Here is a 25,670-nt window from a genome sequence, read left to right as displayed (position 1 = left end):
ACATATCTTCATATCTTTATGGGTTTGGAGCAACATGAGGGTGAGCAATTGATGACAGAACTTTCATTTTGGTGTGAACTAACCCTTTAAAAAACTAAATAACACATCACATTGACAATTCAAACAAAACACTATTTACACTATTGTCCAATGATATGTTTTTACAGCAGTTTGTTTAAACATCAATAGAAGGTGACAGCTCTAATTGTTTAATGCATTGATTTCACAGTAAATTCTAAATATCTTAAAAAGTGTGTAAAAACTATTGCATTGTAAGAAATAACCATTAAATAAATAGTAAAATCCTGCAATTTTTAGTGTACTTAAAACAATCATTATTTCAGTATCGCTTTACAATAAGGTCCCATTAGTAAACTAACAATGAGCACTATTTGTTACAGTAACGTATTTGTAACGTTAGTTAATACGAACACAATTGTTCATTATTAGCTCAGGTCCATGAAAAATATAACCAGATACAACTTTTGATTCTAATAATATATTACTAAATGTTAAAATTAACATTAAGATTAATAACTGCTTTATATCACGGGTGATCTGGACTTGTGTTTGTTTAAGTTCTGTTTTCTATGTCTGAGTTCATTTCTGTGGTTTTTCATTGATTTGATTATGTTTTGCACCTGATGTTCATTTCATTGATTAATTTACCTATGAATTTATACCCTATGTTTTTTCAGTTCATTGTCCCGTGTTCTATGTGATGTATTCCTGAGTATTTTGGTTTCTTTAGAGTTGTTAAAGGTGCTGTAGGACATCGGTGAAAATGCTAACTTTAGCCTGATAGCACAAAAAGCGTACGTCCCACCCTCCCTGCGAATCGCCGTCTAAAGCCATGCCTCCTGAAAGCACGAACACGCACAGCCCAGAAGACCGGAGATTCATGTGTCATTCACGAGTGAGAAAACTTTATAGTACAGTTAGTAACACTACAATATCAAACGTAAACAAATTCTTAAAAACAGAATTAGATGCAGCAAGTTTTTGGTTTGTTTAGCTAGCAAAACTTGTCAGTGTGTAATAATATTTCTTGCATGACAGGGTTTCCACGATGAGAGTCTGCTTGGCTCCGATGAAGATATGTAGATCGTAGATCATTTGCCAGTGCCACTTGTTGTCGGTTTAGGAAAGTTAGGTTGTTGCTGTTAGCTTGCCATTCTCGCTCTGTCTGCACAGCGTACGTGAATAGGCTGATGACTTATTATTTCTGCGTGAACAGCCTGCGCAGTGGAACGAACATTTTATGGTCCTACGCCTTCCACAGACGACATACATTTATAAAAATACATTTAGACCGCTTAACAGAGTGATTGCTATCAGGATGAGGAGTCTTTCAACCAGCATAACAAAAAATGTTCCTGCAGAGAATGACCTACGGCACCTTTAATATACAGTATACCAGCTTATTGCTGCAAATAAATCCAACTCTTTATTTCATCCCTGATGCAACTCACGCTGGCACTTTAGAAGTATTTTATGTTAGTTCATGTTAACTAATGTCATGTTAACTAATGTTACCATTATTTCTAATTAATATAGAGCTTCTGATCTCTTCCAGTGCTGCATGTGTGAGTCTGTGGGCTTTGTTATTGTGGGTGAGTCTGACATTGATCTCCTGGGAGTCCTTCCTCAGCACAGTTAAGCTCAAGGGGGAAACAGAGGATTATATGAACACATCTGAAAATTAGTACAGAAAAATATCCCACAAGATGGTCGCACTATTGTAGATATTCAAAATGCCAGGTTATTTATACGATTTTCTATTAGGTTTTATTGTAAAAAATAAATAAAAATAAAATATGGCAAGAATGTTATGTTCCAAAGCCAATTTCTTTCCTACAATTTCATCTGCAGATATATCAGTACATTTGTATTTGCATTGATCGTTTATGCTGTCATGGTGAATCATGCCATCTTCTCCTGTTATTGTCACATGCACTGCCTGCCACATAGCCTTCAGAGAAGATTTCAGAATTAGAGACACGCATCCAAACTTTAATCGAGGATAGTAAGAATGCAAGGGCTCTAGATACGGAAACAGAATACTGCTCTAACTAGATTTGCTGTGTATGACAGAAACCTGGCTAAAACCAGACAATTACCGGTACATTACTTTAAATGAGTCTACCTACCAATATTACTGTTATAAACATGAGCCTCGGCTGAAGGGCAAAGGGGGAGCTGTTGCTCTTAAAAGAAAACAAACACAACCCTAGGTATTTATTTGATACAGTGGCTAAATTAACAAGAAATAAAGCTTCAACACGTTTGGAGGTTTCTAAACAGCACGGCAGTAATAACTTTATGAATGTCTTTAAATTCATTCTTTAATTGCAAGATTGATACTATAAGAGAGAAAATTATAACCAAGCAACCATCTACTACAATATCACATCACTAAAACTAAAACTAAAATCAAAATGAATAATAATTAAATAGTATTGTTTTAAACATTTCATGGAAGCAACACTGCATATTATACTGTATATACTGTATATACCCCTGCATGTCATCCACGCCAATTGCAAAAACCAACTGTAACAAATGATTTAGCTTTTAACAAAAAATCTTGGGAGAAACCAGGCTCAGTCGGGGGACTTGTTCTCCTCTGGCCAAACGAAGCAACATATTGTGGTTTAATTCCAGGCTACATCAGTCAGAATTCAGATTGTGGAATGGTATCATTCCAAATATGAATCCAGTTCCTTCTGCTTGAAGATTGGATTCATCACGCTGGTATCATTCATCAGACAAAACTGGCCATCGGGGTCAGTGAAAAGGACTTGTCTGGTTTATAACCGAATTTCGGACTTATTACTTATTTCAGAATTGATGTTCTTTAAAACGGAACTGAATCAACACTGAACTGACTTTAGCTGAAAAAATATGCTTCTTTTCTTTTTAGAGCTGCTTTACAGCCGATTTGAAATATGTTTGCATCAATGAATCATTGGGCACTATTTTAACGATCTAAGAGCATGGTCTAAAGCGCACGGCGCAAGTTCACTTAGGACGTGTCCGAATCCACGTTTATTAGTTTAAAGGGGTGGTTGATTATGATGTCACTTTTCTAACTATAGTTTAGTTTAGTTTAGGTTAAAGCGCGCAAGCAAGACTGGACAAACCGGATTCAACCATATAATGTACACAATAATAATATTTTACATTGTAATCATTTTATTTTTTATATTTGGCTAGTTTGTGTGCTGTTGCATGTACCTGTGTGTGTAATAAGCAAAGTGAAAGTGCGACTGCACATTACTAACGCACTCTTTAAATAACAAAAAAAATATTGCGCCATTGACCTGAGACCAGGTTTCAGTTGGTCAATGGCGCAGTCTATTTCAGTTGCTTCAAAATAGCAACGCGCTAACAATGCGCCTGAACACACCTTGTTTTCAGACCAGCACGCCCATGGGCGCACAAATGGGCGCAAATGCATTTGCTATTTAAACAACGTGGCGCAGGACGTGAAAATTATAACTGCGTCGGGCTGAAACTAGCAAAAAGCACTCGCATTGCGCCAGGTGTATGATAGAGCTCATTATTTTCCTGTTGATCACTGTAAAGTTGCTTTAAAACAATCTGTATTGTATAAAGCGCTATAAAAATAAAGGTGACTTGACTTGACTTTACTTGACAGTATGTGATGAAATTACAGAGCAATACTCATAGTCAAGGTTTTTTTTTTTAAATGTACATTGTGAAGGACAGAATAAGTAGTTGTAAGTAGTAATAAGTAGTAATAAGTGTTTTCAAATCTTAAATATTTGTCAGGACTAAGACTTTCATATGTTTTAAAAATCAGATTCATATTTTAATGTTAATGGACCCTTTTTACAGACTGTGATGATGAGTTTCTACAGTTTCAACATCGTAAATCGTAAAAATATTTTTTTTATTTTTTTTTATACGTAATACACATTTATAACACTATACTTTGTGTTATGACCTTGGCAGTCAAACAAGGAATTAACATGTACAGTATTTGTTAAAATTATATTTGGAGCAAATTGTAAAACAAAAATTATATTTGGTGTCATCTCTCGTCATCACGATAGAAGTTTACCTAACTATGACAACTTCCGCTTCTGAGAAACCTGGAAATGTGAAAAAGGTCAATAGATTAATCATGTTTCAAAATGGCAGCGGGTAGATCAGCACATGTGGGCTCTGTGTAATTTTAGAGGGCACAGGATGTTACCATTGGCAGCATAATTTGCCAGTACACAAAGTACATCATTCGTTTCATGACATGCACTAAAATGATGATAAAGGGTCAGTTTGTATTGGAACAGCAGGTAACAGAAACAGATTTACAGAATTTTCTAAAAGCATATTCGTCCTATACAGACTTGCTGGGAAAGCACTGTTAGTCTTGGCATTGTTGTTTTTGAAAAGCTGAAGGTCAATCAGAGGCTGCAACAAAGTACAAAAAATATAGTCATGAAAAACGGCTTGATATTAAAAACCGTATCCCGTAGAGCAGTGTCTCTCAACTGGTGGGTTGCGACCCAAAAGTCAGGATCAGTGTCCTTATGTTATTAACAGTTCATGTTAGTATTGTGTATTTACCATGGTAGTTGTAGTTTCTGTAATCATATCCCAAAATATACTTGTATGTGTCAACCATTTTTGAGACATAAATGTGCCTGGTTCAAATTCCTAAAAAAATTGGGTCACGGCTTAATGACCATGGGAAAATGTGGGTCCCATGGCAAAACCAGTTGAGAACCACTGCTGTAGAGACATCTGTCACAAACATTCATGCGTGAAACGGTTGATGAAACATGGATCTTCTGTCTGTTAGTCAAGCAAACGGATGCCACAAATACTTATAACCCCTCAGAGACATTCTGTTAGGTTCACTGAACAATTGTTACACCTCTCCAAAAAAGAAGTCAACTGTTTAGACATAACTGCTGTGATGACCAGGCAGCCTGCTTTCCCTCCATTTGGCTCTGCCCCATTTCTCCTTCTCAATGACCATGACTGCTCAGGAACAGCCTCACTGCTGCCTCAGCATGGGGCACGGCTATTTGGCAGACACTGCAGCTTTCTCCAATAATCAGAGGCAGAAGACGTGCAGGAAAACAAATATGCCCCTGGGATCTTCAAACCTATCCTTCCCAGAGCAGAGCAAATAAAGAGCCACGGCTTAAAATTCAGAATCAATTAATGATCCGCTGGCAAGGCATCATTTTCTTTTTTCACTACAAAGTGAAATCAATTATGGTAAAGCAAACTCTTTTGAATTAAATGTACTTCTCCAGAACTACATTTTAAACAGTGCAAATGTATGCATGTACGTCTGGGGATTTTACTGTGAATGATCTGGTTAACAACGCTCTTGTGTTTACCAATATGTGCATGCTCTTTTGAGATCTTTGTCTGAATGTTCGTCTTTTGAAACCTCCGTCAATGATCCATGGCCCATTTCCCATTCCAGACAAGGGACAATTTTTACTGTCATTATTTACTCAGCCTCATGCTGTAATAAAAAATATTGAATACTTTCCATACATGTACACTGTTCGAACATCTAGGGTCTGCAAGTCTGTTATGCTTACCATGACTGCATTTATTTAATCAAAAATACTGAATAAATTGTAATCTGTAATGTTGTGAAAAGTTACTACAATTTAAAATAACTGTTTCGAATGCATTTTTCTTGTAACAATGCAAGTTTAAAAAAAACAGTAATGACAGAATTGTCATTTTCAGGGGAAATATCCCTTTAAATGTCTGAGGGTACGTTTACACAACAATGTACTAAAAATGGAACAGTAAATTTTGTGTACAGACGACAACGTAGTCAAAAACGACTAAAAACTAGCATGCGTATTATGCATGCCAGGCCATTAGTTTCCGATGTCACTTTGTAGAGAAACCCTATGCATGAAGTGCTATAGACTGAACACGTAAAATGTATGCGCGAATTCACGAATTCACGTTTTTGTAGATATATGGAGACGATATACACGTGCGCTTTGAAACCTGTTTTCAAAAGTTTGCGGTTTCAGGCCCCCAAAACGGTGTTGATGTGTAAATGAACAGCCAAAACACATAAAAAGTTTTCCGTCTTAGTTCAAAACGGTGTTGTGTAAACGGCCCCTTAGTTAGAGGTCTTCGCAGCTCCACTATGATCCTAGAATTCTGACGTTATTATCCTCCTTCTGCATGCAGCAGTGGCATGTGTTTTATAAAAACTGCACTATGCAATACCCATGGCATTCGAAAGAATGTGTGGAGATTTAATTGTTAATATTAATATTTCCTTTTCATTTGAGGTGCAGCATAAAGCTTTGAAGCGTTTTATCTACTAGGAAATATTCACCAAAGTGGAAAAACTATGTACTGCTACCAGATTTCAATGACAGGAAACCATCTTGCAGTTGATGTCAAACTAATCAAATAGGCAAAAATCAAACCATAACTGTATATTTTTGTGTTTTTCCTCAAACAAAACAATTTGTGAAAAACCACAAAACATATTCTCCCACATTTTCGACATACACAAAGAATAGGCAACATTTAATACAACTGGCTACTATTACCACGATATTTAGGTTTTTACATTTTACATCTTTAGAAATCATATGTATTGTGTAGCTATTACCTGTCACATGTCCTGTTTATGTAACACTTTAAAAATCAGCAAAAGGGAAATTAAATTTATTATGAAAAAAGGCCATTTTTTTTAGTGTAGTGCTATTCAGTGTCTACTCTGCCCTTCTTGGCTTGTCTCTTGTATTCATTAAATGGAGCATCTCTTGTCCTTGTCCAGGAATAGTCTGCAAGCATTGATGGGCTCTATTTGCTCCATTTGAAGTTATCTGCACTGTTCACACAAGTACGAGGCAGGTCTGCTCACTTTGGCTAAACAGAAATGTGTCCCTTTGCAAAATAAAACACTGACAAATGATAAGAGAGCAAAACACTGTGTGACAAAGGGACACAGCCCTGTAGTGTTTAGCTTCAACCTGATCAAGCTCATTAGGTCCTTTAGGCGTATTTGAAAACTACAGGTATGTGTGTTGGAGGGTTGGAACTAAACTCTGCAGGGCTGTGGCCCTCTAGGAATTGAGTTTTGCACCCCTGCTGTATGGTTTCTAGAGCTGATATAGGGCATTTTTTCTTCAGCACAGTGACGTAAGCTTCACTATGATTGTATCATCCATGACTTCTAGAAATAACATGATGCAATTCATTTCATGTATGAAGCAATACCAGCTTCAGATTGCATCATTCCTAAAAGCAAGTACTGTCCAAAAACCCAGTCATAGATGTTTTCATAGATCCAGTCAAAGATGCATTTTAGTCATTTCTGGTTGAAATTGAGACCCCTTCCCTTTATTATTCACTTATCCTCCGCCATTCCCAAGTCAAAGGTCATGTACTGTCCCAATAGCATATCTTTTTTTTTTTCCAATCAACAATTTTAAGCATCATTTTCATGCTCAGTGACCCAGAATTAGTCAAGTTTGACTACATTTGCTTCAGAAGCATTTTGGCTGTAGACCAGTGTAATTGATATCTGGCAACGGTACATAGTTTTTGCCGCTTGGGTGAGCAATTAACATTGCTAACATAAACATTACGAAGTTGGAACAGAGATTGACTTTTATCCAAAAATAAGGAAGGAAAATAGGCATACTTTTAAATCTACACATGCCAAGGTGTTTCATATTTTGTTATCTCTGATTTTGGTCTGTCAAACCAGGTTAGAAACGTACTTGTCATTGGCGTGCAGAGCGTCGCTGCCTCTTTTATATTTGGGTCCAGTCATGTTTGAAAGAAATTGCAGGAACCAACAGAAGGACACACATTACACCGGTTTTATCCACACTCCATTTGCTTCCTGTCAAATATAGAATTGATTATAAAATTTTAGTTTTGACTTTTAGAGCACTAGATGGACAGGCCCCCCCAATACATCACAGACCTGTTGACCCCCAACTCCTCCTCCCGCACTCTCCGGTCCTCAGGTCAAACCTCCTGATGGTCCCCAAAACCCGCTTTAAAACTCAGGGGGACCTGTCCTTTCAGGCAGTTGGCCCCAAACTCTGGAACGCCCTGTCGCTGTGTGTGGTCGAATCTGTTGATTCTTTTAAAAAGCAGCTGAAGACACTTTTATTTAGACGAGCTTTTAGTTGATTGGGCTTTTATGTTTTGTTTTTAGCTCTGATAGTTTTATCTGTGTTTTATTGTTCTTTTATTTAAATTGTTGCACTTTGTAAAGTACTTTGTGATTTTTATCTGTGATAGGTGCTAAATAAATAAAGTTTACTTACTTGCAGTCAAGTTGGACTCGGGTCTAATTTTATCGGGTCTGCCTTGGGTTGGGTTTTTCTTTTTTTTTTAATTCATTTATGCACATTGGGTTTGGGTAAGTAGTGATTCAGACTACAGGTCGGGTTCAGACTTCAGATCTTAGAACCTGAGAAGGCCTCTAGTCTAAGTATGTTGGGAGGAAGCAGAAACAACATAAGAAGATAAATTGGTAAGCAAGGATATGTCTTGTAATAATCCAAAGTGAAATTAGTTATGGACCCAAAACAGCTCTGCTTTGTCCCATAAAGTTAAAACACTTTTGCGTAACTATCCTAAAGATGTATTAGACATGACAGTGATAAAAGAGCCAATCTTGCTGCCAAACACCAAGAGAGTATTCACAAAACTCAAAGTTTAGGCTAAGCAATGTAGATATGGGTATTTCTATTTTAGGTCACCTTGATGAAAGGGAGTCCTAGCTGCCTATGTGGATCTTGGGGCCCGGGGACAGTTGCGCTAATGGAGACAGATCCAGGACACAAGGAAGAGAGAGAGCTTTTTTTAGACAAGATGGAAAGGAAATAGAACAGGTAGCTCATACTTGGAATCCTGTAACTTTTCACGTCTCCTCAGAGTCTGAGAATGGCCACAGAAAAAAATGGGTTTGGAATGACATGAGTAAATAATGTCCGAATTTTCATTTTGGGCTGAACTATTCATTTAAGACAAAGTTATTTTTTATAAAAACTGCTGCTTCTAAAGCAATGTGTGGGAAACATAGTGTGACAAGCCATTGTCTGGATGAAAAAAGGAGGCAGAAATAGCATAATCTCATTCAGGCAGCAGCAACCATGTTAAACTACAATGGTCTTGAAATGGAAAAGAATCAGTGTGCCACAGGCTCAGGCCTGATAAGCAAACAACATCCATGCTGGTGGCTTAAAACCATGTCATCAACACAGCAATGTAAGTCTGTTTACATGTACAGTAATCTCACTAGCATTATACAGTGCTGTGACTGGCCCTAGCGGTGATACTGGAAGTCGCTCGCAAGCTAGATGATAGAGGGTGACAACGATTAATTTCCCACTTTGTGCAGTATTCATGAAATTCTAAAGAAAAACAAGTTCCTAAACACCCCAGTAAAAACTAATTAAATGGTAAGCTGATTGCAATGACTTTCTTGTGCCGAGTTAATGGACCATGTGCACTGGGAGTGAATTGAGAGATTCCATGAGCCCTCTGTGCAAGCACAGGCTGGAGATAATGGAAAGCAGTAAAGTTTTAAAATGCTCCAGCTGGAAAACATCCAACAAGCAGCACATCCCACCATTTGTAAAATTACAATCTGAAAAATAACCTAAAGGATAACCTCAAAATGTGCTTCATGTGCTATCTTCAAAATTTACTGGTTTTAAAAGTCAGAAATACAATTTAATATAAATGATTGATATGAAGATGGCATTTTCAGGTAGAAATAGCACCTTATAGTCAGGATCAAACTAAAAATAAAGCCTATTTACTTTCTTAATTCATGTTCCTCATCTTATTGTGAACATATTAGTGTCACCTACAAAATGTAATGTAAAAAATAAATAAATAAATCTTGATGGATAAAATCAAGTTTAAGCTCTAGTTGATATAGCAGCTTATACTGAACAGTCAGCAAAGTTATCTTGCATTTGGAGCTTGATATTAGTTTCTCACAATTCATTAAGTCCTCTCTATTTTCCAACATTATGTCACTGATTTTACATCACCCTCATTTATAAAAAAAACTCGAGTCTGTGCAAGGTACTGCATTACTTCATAAGATAATACAATCAAGAGTTTGTCATTTCAGCTTGTTATGATGTTAATATGCTATCAAAAGCTGCTCCGCTAGTATAATATTTTGCTATTTTGTCTCTTAGTAATGCTTGTAGTAGCATTGTATGTGCATTGTGTATGAGATCAGTGTGGGAAATATTCATTGTGGCTTTTAGTGATAATATGTTTTTACATTTAGCGTTGCAATTTCTCTCATTCATATTATGATATGAGTGATACCATGATATGATTCTCAACCAGAAATATTATCGTTAATTTAAACAAAAACAAAAACCATAAATTATAAAACATTTTTGTTACTTGAAACAAAATATTTGTTAACTGAAATAAAAAACATTAAATAAATAATGATTAATTAAAATATGTACAGACATATATAAAAATTATTATAAAAATACAAAAACAACAAAATAAACTAAAATAAAAATGAAATCTAATTCAAAATATTAACAAATATAATACTATAGTATATATTGATATATCAATGAAGTCAATGATGATTTTTATGTCTTACATAAAGTCTGAAAAGTATGTATACTCACATAGTCAATTGAGGAAGGTTAGAATCTAAAATGTATGTCTTAGTACAAAGGTTTTTTTTCATTTCTGAAACCCTTTCTCCATAACACAACGAGTCTAAAAAATTTACAACAATCACAACTGAGCATTAAACCGTACTGCAAGCAAAGTACTGGCCAGAAATCAAACACAGTCTAATTAGGATCCCACGCGTGACGCTGTGAGCCACAAGACTACGACCCAAGTAATGGATTAAAGAACGATGCACTGCATGTGAAATCTTCATTTGTATGGTCTTATACAAGAAAGAGTAATCCCTTCTGACTCTCTGCACTAAACTGACTTAGACAGTATAGAGTCATGTGGTCACAGGCCTACACATGGGAAAATGGAAATGTCTTGTTCTTTATTGTGCTGAGCCTGATTCAAGAGAGCAATGCCAAAGGAGAAACACCCATCTTAAGGTAGCAGAAAAGCTTCTATGTGAAATACAGCTCACACAAATACATAAATATACGGTACACAGCTAGACAACATTTTTACAGCTTTGTATGAGGAAAAAATGCGAGTAATGTAATAGGGCATTTTTCACTAATTCTTTTTAAAACAGTTGGTCAGTGAAAGCCTTTAGAAAATGTTGAATATCATCTTCAGGAGGTCAAATTAAACACTGTACTGTGTGAGCCGTTTTATTTTCCAAAATACCAAAAAATGTGACATGTTAAAACCCTGATTTTCCAGCATAATAATAATAATAATAAATAATTTAAAATCACAAAAAAACTAAATGAAATAAAATAAAATGGTAAAAGTGTTCTAACTCAAATCCCGCCTAAAAAATATTTAATTAATTAAATATAATTCAGATTATGTATTAAGGCATTGCTGCAGTATGTATGTGTCAGCAAGAATTTATCTAGCAGGCATAGAGCTAGCAAGCACAAGTGTTCATGCATAACCACAGCCTACCACACAAAGATAGAGCTCTTCTTCATCTGGAATGTTTAAATGGCTGAATTAAAAGGTGTTTAAATGAAGTGCTTTATATCATTTAAGTCCACAGGCTGCAGCAGCCCATGCATGGATTTATCACATCATATATTATTTCTTAGGCATGTTTAATGCTGGCCGACTTGTTTCTGATTGCTACAGTATTAGAGAAGAAAAAATACAAGGCTACTTTAAATGGAGTTTCATTTTTAAAGAAGCTACTCACCTACAGTGAGATAAAATGTTTTTACACTGCTACTGAAGCACAAGCTCACTTCAATCTAGCAAATTTACAGTGGATTAGGGATTTATAGCTCTAGTGCTTACAGTAAAAAAAAGATGAAAATAGAGTAAGTAGGAATGAACATTTTCACAGCAAGCAGATAAAGGGGATGCGTAAGAGGAACAGCATACAGTACATAAAAATGTTTTCTTAGCCAAAACACTTAATTCATGGTCAGTACACAGTTTTTTTCAGTACAATTAGCAAACTACATACAGACAGAAACCATGCAATACAGTGTTGTTAATCGGCATTTTTACATCAAGGTGTTCTCCAAGTGACACACCACATGATCATTTAAGAGAAACAGTCAGCAACTGCTGAAATTATGATATGTAAGTCAATACAAAAGACTTTGAGAGCAATAATGTTTGTGATTATTTGTAACAAGAAAAGACACTGAAAAAAAATTATTCGTTGAATTTAATAAAAAAAAATTATCGTAAGTGGTTGCACACAATTGATTTTAGCTACATTTAAACAAATGCATTAAGTTGAACTTAATCAATTTTAGTTCAACTTAATGCATTTGTTTAAATCAGTTGTGTGCAACCACTTACGATAAAAAAATGGATTAAATTCAACGAATAATTTTTTTCAGTGTAATATCAGTTGTATAAGAGAAGATGATCTACGGAAATCATAATAGAATGAACAATAATTAATTAAAAGAGAGTGTTCACAGCAAAATCCACATCTCCTGCCAGAAAGTGAATAAAAGCCCTCAGGCGCAGCCCAACTTCAGCACAGAGACAGCTCAGCAACATTCATACTTAAAAACTAAAAAAAAACATCTTTGAACGCTTCTTTTATAAGATCTCAGTTTTACAGTGCCCTATCAAGTCGCCAAGAGCTAATGCACTGATCAAAGCAGAGGGAGTCAATCATCTTTATAAAAGTCAAATTTGATTATTACTAGGGATGCACCGAAATGAAAATGGGCTGAAACCGGGCAGAAAAATCCAGGATGCACTTGACCGAAAACCAAAACCAAAAATAAATAATCAATTAATAATAAATTAATTACTCAAACTTATTTAATAATTAACACTCAAATAGCTAAAACTTAGTTTTGCAAACCTTTAAATTGCACATAAGGCAGTTTTTATATTAACTTTTTATTATCTCAGTTATTGAAGCTCTGAGACTGGCAAGAGCAGCTTCCAAATCAGTACCCATCTTGCTGGATCTGTCTGCCGCTTTTGACACAGTTAACTACTAGATCCTCCCGTCAACCCTCATGATGAAGGACATCTCAGGAACCACACTCTAGTGGTTCAAGTCCTCTCAGGTAGGTCTGTCAGAGTATTGTGGAGGGGTGAGGTGTCTAAATTGCAACATCTAGCTACTGAGGTGCCTCAGGGCTCAGTGCTTGGACCAATTCTCTTCTCCATCTACTTGTCATCACTAGGATCTGTCATTCAGAAACATGGTTTTTCTTATTACTGCTATGCTGATGACACACAACTCTATCTCTCATTTCAGCCAGATGATCCGACGGTATAGCTGCTCACGTCTCAGCCTGCCTGACAGACATTTCTTGATGGATGAAGGACCACCACCTTCAACTCGACCTTGCAAAGACAAAACTGCTTGTGGTCTCACCCAACCAAACCCTTTATCACAACTTTTCCATGCAGCTAGGTTTGTAAACCATAACTCCATCAAGGACAGCCAGAAACCTTGGAGTTTTGATTGATCTTCAGTTAAACTTCACAGACCACATTCCTAAAACTGCCTAGTCCTGCAGATTTGCCTCATACATTATGAAGATCAGCCCCTTCCTATCGTTGCTTGCTACACAACTCCTTGTCCAAGCTCTTGTTCTATCCAGACTAGACTATTGTAATGCTCTCTTGGCAGGCCTTTCAGCATGCACTGTCAAACCTCTGCAACTGATCCAGAATGCTGCAGCAAGAGTGGTCTTTAACGGGCCGAAGAGAGTGCATGTCACAGTCACACCTCTCTTTTTCAATTTGCACTGGTTGCCAATTGCCATCAAATTCAAGGCACTGATGTTTGCCTACAGAACAACCACTGGCTCTACATCCCTATACCTAAACTCACTACTTCAGAATATTAGTCTTTAGCCATTTTCAGGAAACAACTAAAGACGCATCTTTTTCGGCAACACACCACATTCATACTAACACTTACTATTATATTCTGTATATCTATTTATTGTTTTTATTTACTTAAAACTTGCTACGTGTTCTGTGCTATGTGATTGTGTACTGTGCTAGACTAACTGTCTGGGACTAGTCACAGCACTTGCATATATTGTTGCCCTATATTGTTGGTTTGATTGCTTCTATTGTTCTCATTTGTAAATCGCTTTAGATAAAACTGTCTGCTAAATGATTAAATGTAAACATAAATGTAAATAACTTTTTAATAACAGAATTGTTTCTACTCTATATAAATAAACTGTAATAGAAACTGTAAATAATCAATAAACTTCAATAATGACAGATTTATTTAAACATAAAACTACATTAAATACATCACTAACAGGTTAAGTAAAAACATAACAAATATGTAATACAGTGCATATATTTAGCAAAATGCTCTTCTCTAGAGTTATTTTTCTAGCTAACTAGTGAGTTTATGGACAGTTAGCTTTCTTGGGGTAAATGTAATGTAAAGTGACATTGAATAGCCTACAAGCTGTTTTATTGATGTCTGTCCCTGGTTGAAACACTGATTAAACGATTAGACAGGATTCATTTTGGTAAGCTGTAATGTATCTTTCAACATACCTTCTGGTGTTCACCCATGTTTATTTTGAGATGTAGTAAAGAGGAGATTAGATGATCGGTTCACGTGCGCTTAATCCGTACTACGCTACACCGATCTGTCACGCCGTATTAAAGAGCGCCAAAAATCCAGAGCTAGTGTCCATACAGCTGAGATATTTAACTGTTATAGCTTACACTGTGTGAAATCGTGAAATAGACGCTGAACACAGTCAAAAGAAGCGCTAATTAAACATGTTTCGGTCACTGATTTCGGCCCTCCAAAACCATTTCGGTCTGAAATCGAAAATAAGCGTTTCAGACAAAGATTTTCGGTAGCCAAAATTTTGGTGCATTCCTTAATTATTACAATAAAGTGACAACATCCTGCCAGTCCAAAGAGGTTTTAAGCAAAAGTAATAAATTCATGTTTTCTTATGCACTTACATAATGCTTTAGAGTGTTTATCAGCAGACTGTTTAGTCTATACTTAACTTGGCATTATGATTCTGATGAGGCCCTATGGGCTTTCATTTCTGCATGAGAGACTGCTGGGTTCTCTAATCTCAGAGAATGTTATGCTGTAGGAATATTAAATATGTTTTTTTAAATAGAACTGCAAAACCAGCACACACCACATAGCAAAGACCAATCTAATGTTAGCATTTGTGTTATACAATGTTATTTCAAATATTTAGTAAATTCAGATAAATTGGGCCTTGTTTAAACATTGAGATGACTGTCAAAATGTGTCCTGATTTGCCTGAATTCACCTTATTGTTGCTGCTAATGGAAATAACTTCAGTAGACTCTTCTACCATGGAGACAGCAAAAATGAGGACACAGCCACAAAAGACAGAAGAATTAGATGTGTAGTTCAATACAGCTTGAACAGGTATCTGACAGTTTTATATAAATTGTTTCTAAACGCACAACTGTTCAAACCAGCTTGCAACAGAAGTGCTGGGGTGAAACATAATCTCTGTTTGCAGTGTTTGCACCTGTGCTCTTCTAACTCAAATGCACTTCAGTTCCTCTTAATTGCATCTAGTTGGTTCTATGTGACAATATGAGCTGTAAAAATGTTTTGTCAGGTAAAAAAATTTAGAAAATTCGAAATTAACTGTTTACAGTAAATGTGCACTATATCACTGTAAAAAGTGGAAACCTGTAATTGTTACCTTAAAGGGTTAGTTCACACAATAATGGGGGAAAAAACAGTCAGTTACATACTCACCCTTATGTCGTTCTAAACATTTAAGATTTTCATTAATCTTTTTTCATTAATCTAATCAAACATGAGGGTCAGTAATTGAAGTTGGAATTTTACATTTTGGGTGAACTAACCCTTTAAAGGTGCTATATGTAGAATTCAGAAACCCTTGTGATTAGCAATATCGCTGGCCGTTAAGTGAACTGCAGCCAACGACTTATTGATCGTGCTCGCACTCGTGCACACACAATGTACAAGAGACTGAATGTGATACAAGGCCCCGATATAGTCTACTCGTGGCGAAGTTCTTTTTCATTCTTTGCTTAGAAGTAAAAAGAGGTTGAAAATACCTTTACAGCAGTATACTGTTAGCAAAAATACAGACGCAGCCCACGCGGCTGAGAGCGATATTCAGATGAATATGTAAATATCTGCTGCACACTTTCCTCTCAATAACAAAATAAACACACAACAAAAATGCCAGCGGTGAGAAAACAGCAGTCAAAGAACGGGGGTAGAAAGTGTTGCGTCGTGTCTTTAGACACACTGCTTTATGGAGTGAAATGTTTCTCTTTCCTGTCACTGCCTACGGGCCTATGAATGGCTTCTGACAATGTTGCAAGAAACCTCAAACAAAACATAAAAGATTTAAAGAACTGAGACTATTTATGCAAATATAAAGCATATTTAGCTAATTACGTCTATTACCATGAATATTTACTATTTTAAAAACATAAAAAAAAGAGTGACATGGGTCAATTTAAGGAATATAATGAATGGAATTACGGTTTGGGTTTTCTAAGGACATCTAGCTCTTAAGTCTATGGAAACTACTTAAAAAATAGAATGGACCTGCATGGACTGGACTCATCAAGCCACTTTCATGTTTCATGTAATGGTAGCCTAAGGCTGTGAAAATGGTCTTCATTGTAAGAAACCATCAGAAAACAGAACTGCGTACAGGGCAATGTACTGTAATGTACCTTATAAGAGCAAATGAAAGCAGTGGGCTGCAGACCACAGGGCAAAACTCTGGGCAGCCTGAAGAACAGCATTAGTCTTCTTGTGTTGCATAGCATACAAAGAGCAAAACTCTAAATGTTACTCTAAGGATAGTAACATTGCATAACATTTTGAGTCTTATATTCTGTCAAAATCACTGAGACATCAAACATACAGTAAGTATATGAGTAGCATGACATATTGCAAAAATAAACAGAAGTAGCGGGAGACATATACAACACAAAAACAGAAGAAAAACTGTAAAAAGTATGAGACTGCTTACACACTGCAAAGCTGTTATTATTATAGTTAACTAAAACTGAAACAATAAAAAAATTGTTACTTGAAATAAAATAAACATTATCTGAAATGAAATACAATAAAAGGCAACATGTTTCATTTTTCTTTAGTTTAACTAAAAGCTGCAATGAAAAAATCATTAAAATATGGACATATTATAAAAACTAATAAAAATAACAATAACACAACAAAATTACTAAAACTAACTAAAATGAAAACAAAATAAAAACAAAATATAAAGAAAAAGTATAATAGTATGGCAATGATAATAAAATAACACTGCTGCAAACCCTAATGAGTTTAATTTACTCAAAACTTTTGAAGAAACTTAGATTTGTACATTTAAAATACTTTATAATTTCAATAAATTAGCTCAAGTCAAAATCATTAAAAATGTCATTTTTGTAATTTCCCAAATAAATTTGAATGCACATAAAACTGCACTTTTATTAAATACATGGGAGAAATTAAATGAATTGAACAAGGCCCATGTGACGATACTCAAAAGAGCTAAAGCCTATTTTAACTTTGAATAACAACTACTGCATACCCTCATAAGCTCACATGCTTTGATCAAGCATACATAATTAAATTATTCAAACACAGGGGCTTGTGGGTATTCCCCCAGCCTCAATTTTGTACTTGATCATTTTGAGTTATTAACACTTCAAATCTTATTTTTAGGATTTTTGAAGCCAAATTTGAGTTCATCCAAAATGTGACTAAGACACTAAGTAGGACGGGACCACTTATTAATGACAACACCGCTTATGATTGGAAGGAACTTTCCAAGAATGTAAATGAACAGAATGTGTAAAATTGTGTTCATTTTTGAAAATTGCTGTCACAATACTGATGAGATCTATTCATGCAAGGCCAATTCACAGCCGTATACACAAGCTGATCCTATTCTGCTGATTGGACTATTTGTATTTAGGAGGCTTTTTAAGGCTGCACTGAAGGCATCTTGCTTGAAAAACACCTAGAAATCATCTTTTTTATAGGCAGACAACGGTTGGCATTTGGCAGCAGGACAGCACGTATCAGTGCCCTTGGTGACAGCCTCCAATCCCCCCTGCTCTCTCCAAGCTCCTGGAACAGATCCAGCAGGCCTTCCAACTCACTCCTCTGCTAGCAGAGGGCTATTTATCTCTTGACAGCCACAAGGCCCATCATACAAACATCTCTCCACCGGCCGTGCCACTCAGCTTTTGTTCAGCCGTCACGTTTTCTTTGGTCCTATTTCTCTGGCACTGCCACCCCTAATCTGCTTACACCTGTCCAGCAACTTATCTGCAGCATGCATACATTCTCAGAATATGGCAGCTTAGCATGTAAAGGGAAATGCAATTCTGAGACTGAGAAATGCAATTCACAGCAGCTATGTTAAGAAATATCTGCTTAAATGTTCCAGGAAATACAGAATGATGGACAGAACATTTTTGCCAAAGCTAACTAATAGAAGAACTCTTAACAATGTGTTTTGTGATGCATTCCCACCAAAAAAAAAATATCAAAAGGCACAAATAATGCAGTGTCCCTTAAGAACAATTTAAAACTTCTGGAGCTTTTTCAAAAGACATTTTGTTCTTTTGACAAAACCAGTATTTCTTAATTACATTAGGCTCTCTTAGATATTCACAAAAAGTCTCAGTCATTAACATGCAATTGTAGTGTAAATTGTCGCAATAATGGAAATTACATGCAGAATGGTATGAGATATTAGTAGTGTGAATGAATACTTCACAATGAAGTCTTAGCGACACCACATATTTTTGTGTACAGTATCACTAAGGTACAATATTAAAAAAAAATATGGCAGATTGTCAAATCGGCACATTTTCGCAGCACTTTTCTATGTTGAATAAAAAATATTAAGACTGAGACAAATCCCTAGACTAGATGTCAAGCTCTAAAAATGACTTGACTAAATGGCTACTGCGCCATGATAAGAGGCTATCCTGGGTACAAGACTATCTTAACCCATTTAAGTAAAGATGCAGTAAACCTGAATAGCATTTTAAAGGGGTTATATTGTAAAAGCAGTAGGGTAAAATTATTAAAAAGGCATGGAGTAAAATAAAGTTTTCAATTTATTGTCTCTCAAAACACAATAGACACCACCACAGCACTTTGTTTTGTATGCACTGCAATTTTCTGTTCCATGAGGTCATTGAATACCACAAACATGAATTTGACAAAATGCCCATTTGAACTAGTTTGATTTGACTTGCTTGCATGTGTGAATCCCTGAAACAGATAAAAAAAAAAAAAAAAAAGTCAGGGTGGTCTAAAGGCCCCCATAAAAAGACCCATTCTGGTCTGAAACAGCACCAAAAATTACTACTATAGTTTGGCAGAGGAGGAAGATGCAGAATGCCTGAATTGCAACAAATTGTTTTCAAGATTTGTTATAAAAGAGTTTATTAAACACCTCATGATGTCATGAGATATACAAATGAAAAACTTATTTTGAATGTATTTGTTATTTAAAAAAATAATAATACACCGCAATCTCAAAAGTATTTAAGCAAGTAGGCCTATACAATTTCAGCACTTTCTGTAGCAAGGGGCCACTTTTGAGGTAAATGGCCCCTCATTATAAAATAAATAAATAAATATCAGAACAGCGTTCTGTTCATTTATATTCTGTGAAACTGTGTTGCGCTATTAATATTTAATAGGGGGGTTCGACATACTTTGTAAGCAGACAATCACTTTTCTACACCGGGGCCTTTAGACCGTTGTACCCAAGGTGCTTAATCTCATGCATCTGAATATCATCACGCAATAGTGTTAAAATGACTTGGTAAGATTACTTACACTGAATCGTTGAGTAATTGTCCATTAGACTATTCTACAGATTGTTTGGTACTCCAGCAGTAATCCCAGGACGGATGTAGTGCTGAGACACGAGTCACATCACACGACGCTTCGGTCTGTCCTCCGCTCCAGCGTTTCCCTTACATCAATGCAGCACTGAACGGACATAATGCGCTGTGCTCTGACAAACTGTTCTACTGATGCCTTATTGAAATGACGCAAAAAATTAATTATGTTCAAAGCATTTAAGAACATGTGTATTGTCCTCCCGTTGATGTGGAGGAATGGAAATTCAAGTTCATTGCCAACGATTAAATCGTATCTGCTTCTCTCGTTACGCATATTCAATGAAGCACATAGACGGCTCTCTCGTGACAAGTGACATGTCTTGACGGGATAGAGTAAATAGCTACGGCCCGCTCGTTTCCTCTTGTATTCGATCCATCTGGCCCCTTGTTTCTGTTTAATGAATCAAATCCAGCGCGGTCAGACAGCGGATGAACGCGCGGCAGTTCCTCAGGATCTCAAGAGCGCAGCGCGAGACTCTGTCCCCGGTACCGGAGAGTCGGATCATCAGAGGGAGTGATCGGAGGAGAGGAGAGAGGAGTGGTCTGAGTGAGAGAGAACGTGCGAAGGAGAGGCAGAGAGGCAGAGAGAGAGGGAAACCGGTATGACGTGATCTCTCTAACGACACTATTCTGCCCATCTGCTCAATTTAGTTTTTTGTTTTTTTGAGGAAGATGGAGGAATGTGTCTCTCACTACCCTTGCAAAACTTTACCGAGATTACTAAATATGCCAAAATACCAGCCGCAAAACTTTGTATTCCACATTCTTAGATCACAATGAAAACCATATTTATACTGTGATTTTTAAATTAATATTGCAGTATTTATTATAAGTGATGCACATCATCATTATTATAATTTTTTAAATTCATGTGCCCTCAATGTTTAAAGGTAGGGTAGGTAGGATTTTTATAAAAAAACTTTTTTTCAAATTTGTTTAAACTGTCTTTATATACCAATACATAATTAAAATGTAAGTGCTCTGAAAAAGAGAGTATAAAAATCGAGTGACTGTAGACCTTTTAATCTGCAATAAACACAGCTCATTATTTCCATTCGGGACGAAACAATTGATTGGTTTGGGCGACTGTCACTCACTCTCGCAACCATGGTTACCACCACTGTTGCTACAAGATCTGCCCATATGCGCGCGCAGCGCGCACCCGTTTGATTTGAGGAGTGCAAGAGAGGCGCGGAACCTACGAAGAGTAAAATTATGGCAGAGAAAGAGCATTCAAAATTCAAAGCACCTGCATATGCAGTCAGCAAAGGCAAACAAGGCAAAAACTACTTCCTCGGACCCTGGTTGCCCGCACTCTTGAACGACCTCCTCTGCTTCGCCCTCGACCCCGGACCTGTCCTCGAACCGACGATGCGGTACTTGTCTCCGGAGTGTAACGTTAGTCCTCATCAGAGTCAACAATGTTTTCATCATGGAAACTCTTACATGCAAAACACCGTATATGTTATGAATCTTACACGAAATTCACCTTCATCACAGTTTAACTGATGGTAATGGAAAAACGTGTATCAATGCAACCTGTTTTTAGCTTTGCCTTATAAATATAGCTCGTTACCTATAGCCTAAATATAGCTCGTTACCGAATCAAACAAAATATATTTTAAACTTTACCAGTATCGATATGCTAGCTTGATAGTGAGTACTAAAAGCCATCTTATTTGTTTATATTTATAGTGATAAAGTTAGGTATTTTTTATTACATGTGATTCTGACATGATGTCACTGCATGCACTGGCTCCTTCCTCTCCACTCGTCTCAGGTAAATAAATGCGTCTTCCAGCTGAGCCTGCGCGTTTGGCGTCGCGCGTTCATGTGTTTTGGGGGCGTGGCTTTGGAAGGAGCCCAGAAGGGAGGGGGTGGGAGTGAATGGAAATAATTAGCTGTGTTTACAACAGTCGTGAGAGGTCTACAGACACTCGATTTTTATACTCTCTTTTTCAGAGTACTTACATTTTAATTATGTATTGGTATATAAAGACAGTTTAAACAAATTTGGAATGTTTTTTTTTTTTTTGAAAAATCCTACCTACCCTGCCTTTAATCAAAGCAACTTTTACATCTCTTTTCTGATGATATGGCAGAATGAAAAAAATAATAATAATGTTGTGTACAGATAAATTATTTACAGTGGTGCTTGAATGTTTGTGAACCCTTTATCATTTTCTATATTTCTGCATAAATATGACCCAAAACATCATGAAATGTTCACAAAAATCCTAAAAGTAGACAAAGAGACAAAATATAATTTTGTCAATTACAGTTGTTATCGAAATTATTCAACACCCATTCCAAATCAGGTTTATTGGCAACATTTACAGACTTTCGGCTGTTTGAAATGAACAATTGAAACAAAAGTAATTCAAATAGCTAAACACAACAAATGTTGTTTCAAGTGGTTTCCCCAAATTCAACTGAAAATGCAACTTTTAAGTCAAAAGAATGGTCCAAAAAGTTAAGAGAAGATCTCATCACCCTTCACAAACAAGGAACAGCATACAAAAAGATAGCGAAGGCACTAAATGTTCCTAGAGACACCGGTGGAAGCATAGTTCACAAAAGTTAAAGGAACAGTGGTTACACTACCTGGATGGGGCAGAAAAAGGAAGCTATCAACGGCTTCAACCAGATTTCTGAGAAGGCAGGTTCAGACAAACACTTGAGTGACTGCAAAAGACCTGCAGCAAGACTTGGTGGCAACAGGCACTGAGGTTTCAGCTTGCACAGTAAGGCGGGTACTAAACGCATGCGGTTTCCATCCCAGAACTGCAAGACGTACACCACTACTGATCCAAAAGCACAAGAAAATACGGCTCCAATTTGCTCAAAATCATATAAATAAGCCACAGAAGTTTTGGGATTCTGTTCTGTGGAGCGATGAAACAAAACTGGAGTTTTCGGCCCTTTGGATCAGCGGTATGTCTGGAGGAAGAATAATGAAGCATATCAATCAATCAATCAACATTTATTTGTTGAGTACATTTAAAAAAAAAAAACACAAGTTGACCAAAGTGCTTTACATGTCTAAAAATTACTCAAACACCCAACAACAACTTAATATACAACACTGACTCAAAAGTGTCTCAAAACCAAGGGGCAATTGTATGCCACAGCGTAGAGGTGTGTTTTCAGCATAGATTTAAAACATTGTAATGAGTCACAGGATCTGATATGCAGAGGAAGACTATTCCAAAGACATGGGGCGTCCACAGATAACTCCTTTGGTTGTCAACCGTGATTTGGGAACATGTAAGAGCAAACTCTGGGAAGATCTTAGAGGTGAAATATGCTGAAAAGAACACTCTGTCTACAGTTAAGCATGGTGGTGCTTGGTGAAGCTCTGGGGCTGCTTTGCATCCTCTGGCACTGGAAACCTGCATCATGTGGAAGGCAAGATGGATTAATTGAAGTATCAGGAAATTCTAGGAGAAAACGTCAGTGAGGAAGCTGAAGCTTGGGCATCATTGGACCTTCCAACAGGACAATGATCCCAAGCATACCTCAAATTCCACAAAGGCTTGGTTGCAGAAGAAGTCCTGGAAGATTCTACAATGGATTCACAGTCATCTGACTTGAACCCCATAGAAAATCTCTGGTGGGATTTGAGGAAGGTGGTTGCAGCACGCAAACCCAAGAATATTACTGAACTGGAGGCCATTGCTCATGAGGAATGGGCTGAGATTCCTCAGAAACGCTGCCAGAAGCTTGTGTCTGGTTATATATCTCATTTGCAGCAGGTCAGAACAGCAAAAGGGTGTTCTACCCAGTACTAAAGATGCTTGCCATGAAGGGGCTGAATAATTTTGAGACTGCAGAAGTCATTAAAAGTTGCATTTTCAGTTGAATTTGGGGAAACCACTTGAAACATTTGTTGTGTTGAGCTATTTCAATAGCCCTTTACACATCGTCTTTACTGGTAAATTACCAGTAAATGACCGGTAAGAAATCATGTGTGAACGAGACCTTTTCAAAAATAAGGGAAGTTGTAACATTACCCATAAATTACCGGTAATGTGCTCTGTGTGAACGCGGAACGAAGATTACCGGTATGATCACGTACAACGTCAGAACGTTTTGACGTAAGAAGTCTGCTTTGGGCCAATCATAAAGTTATTATGGAGATGACGTGATTAATCAGCACAGTTTACAGTAAGCTTTTTAATAGTTTTTCTATCTAAATATCTGCAAAATTATCATCTTTGACCATTGTCCCACGTCTCGCAGCTTTTTCAACATGTCGCGCTTGTGACCCAGCCTTCTTTTCCATTCATCAGTGTTGCGGCTCTGCAGTTGGATACTATTATGCGTGTCTCGTGTTTTTAAGAGTAAAAACGTGTTCCATCATTCCCTTCTGCCTTTCACTCAGACGTCAAAAAATGCTGTCAGATTGAACAAATAGAGAAACTAAAGCGCTTTTTCTCATGCGGGTGGATGAAGACAACAGTGCGGCATTTAAAGATCACTTCTGATGACTGACATCACAGAATTTCCTGGTATTTTGGAGCTGATATGTGAATGGTCTCTTCGGTAAAAAGCCAGAACGCGGTTGCTTGTGTATACAGCATATTTGTGTATTTACCAGTAAAGTCATTCTGGAAATTTTACAGTAATTTACCAGAATTGCTGTATGAAAGGGGCTAATTACTTTTTTTGATTTGTTCATTCCAAACAGCTGAAAGTCTGTAAATTCTGCCAATAAACCTGATTTGCAATGGGGGTTTTCGATTACAACTGTATTTATTGAGAAAAATTATCCAGTATTACATATATGTGAGTGGCAAAAGTATGTGAACTCTTGCTTTCAGGATCTGGTATGACACCCTTGTGCAGCAATAACGGCAACTAAACGTTTCCGGTAACTGCTGATCAGTCCTACACAACAAATTTTAGCTCATTCCTCACAGCTTCAACTCTGAGATGTTGGTGGGTTTCCTCACATGAACTGCTTGATTCAAGTCCTTCCACATAATTTCAATTGGATTAAGGTCTGGATTTTTACTTGGCATTCCAAAACATTAACTTTGTTCTTCTTTAACCATTCTTTGGTAGAACGACTGGGTCGTTGTCTTTGTAGCATGACCCACTTTCTCTTGAGCTTCAGTTCATGGACAGATGTGCTGACATCATTCATTCATTATTCAAACATTCATTGTTCCCTCAATGATGACAATTCATCCTGGCCCTGATGCAGCAAAACAGGGCCAAACCATGATACTACCACCACCATGTTTCACAGAGGGGATACGGTTCTTCAGTGTTTTTCTTTTTCCTAACATAACGCTTCTCATTTAAACCAAAAAGTTCTGTTTCGGTCCACAAAACATTTTTCCAATAGCCCGGCTTGTCCACATGATCTTTAGCAAACTGCTGACAGGCAGCAATGTTCTTTTTGGAGAGCAGTGGCTTTCTCCTTGCAACTCTGCCATGCACACCATGGTTGTTCAGTGTTCTCCTGATGGTGGACTCCCTGCAGGGATCCCTTGTGACCTCGTGGACTATTACACTTCTTGCTTTTGGTAGCAATTGTCTTGAATTTCCTCCATTTGTACACAATCTGTCTGACTGTGGATTTGTGAAGTCCAAACTCTTTAGAGATG

General features: G+C 36.9%; 1 protein-coding gene across 10 annotated transcripts in view; it reads right to left on the bottom strand.

Moving 5' to 3' along the window:
- lrrc7 (leucine rich repeat containing 7) overlaps positions 1 to 25,670 on the bottom strand; it is a 112,985-nt gene that overhangs the window by 45,776 nt on the left and 41,539 nt on the right. For 8 of the 10 annotated variants that reach the window (XM_084129676.1, XM_084129685.1, XM_084129684.1 and 5 more), the window contains exon 1: positions 19,988 to 20,714. The exons of the other annotated variants lie outside the window; for them this stretch is intronic. In XM_084129676.1, the coding sequence (XP_083985802.1) occupies positions 19,988 to 20,012 (25 nt within the window). In that variant the 5' untranslated portion in view covers positions 20,013 to 20,714. Of the gene's footprint in view, positions 1 to 19,987; positions 20,715 to 25,670 lie in introns of those variants that run through there. 10 annotated transcript variants of the gene reach the window in all.

This window comes from Abramis brama, assembly GCF_963993115.1.
Source record: "Abramis brama genome assembly, chromosome: 11".
In the NCBI taxonomy this organism is placed as follows: domain Eukaryota; kingdom Metazoa; phylum Chordata; class Actinopteri; order Cypriniformes; family Leuciscidae; genus Abramis; species Abramis brama.
This window is presented reverse-complemented; position numbering and strand designations above follow the sequence as displayed.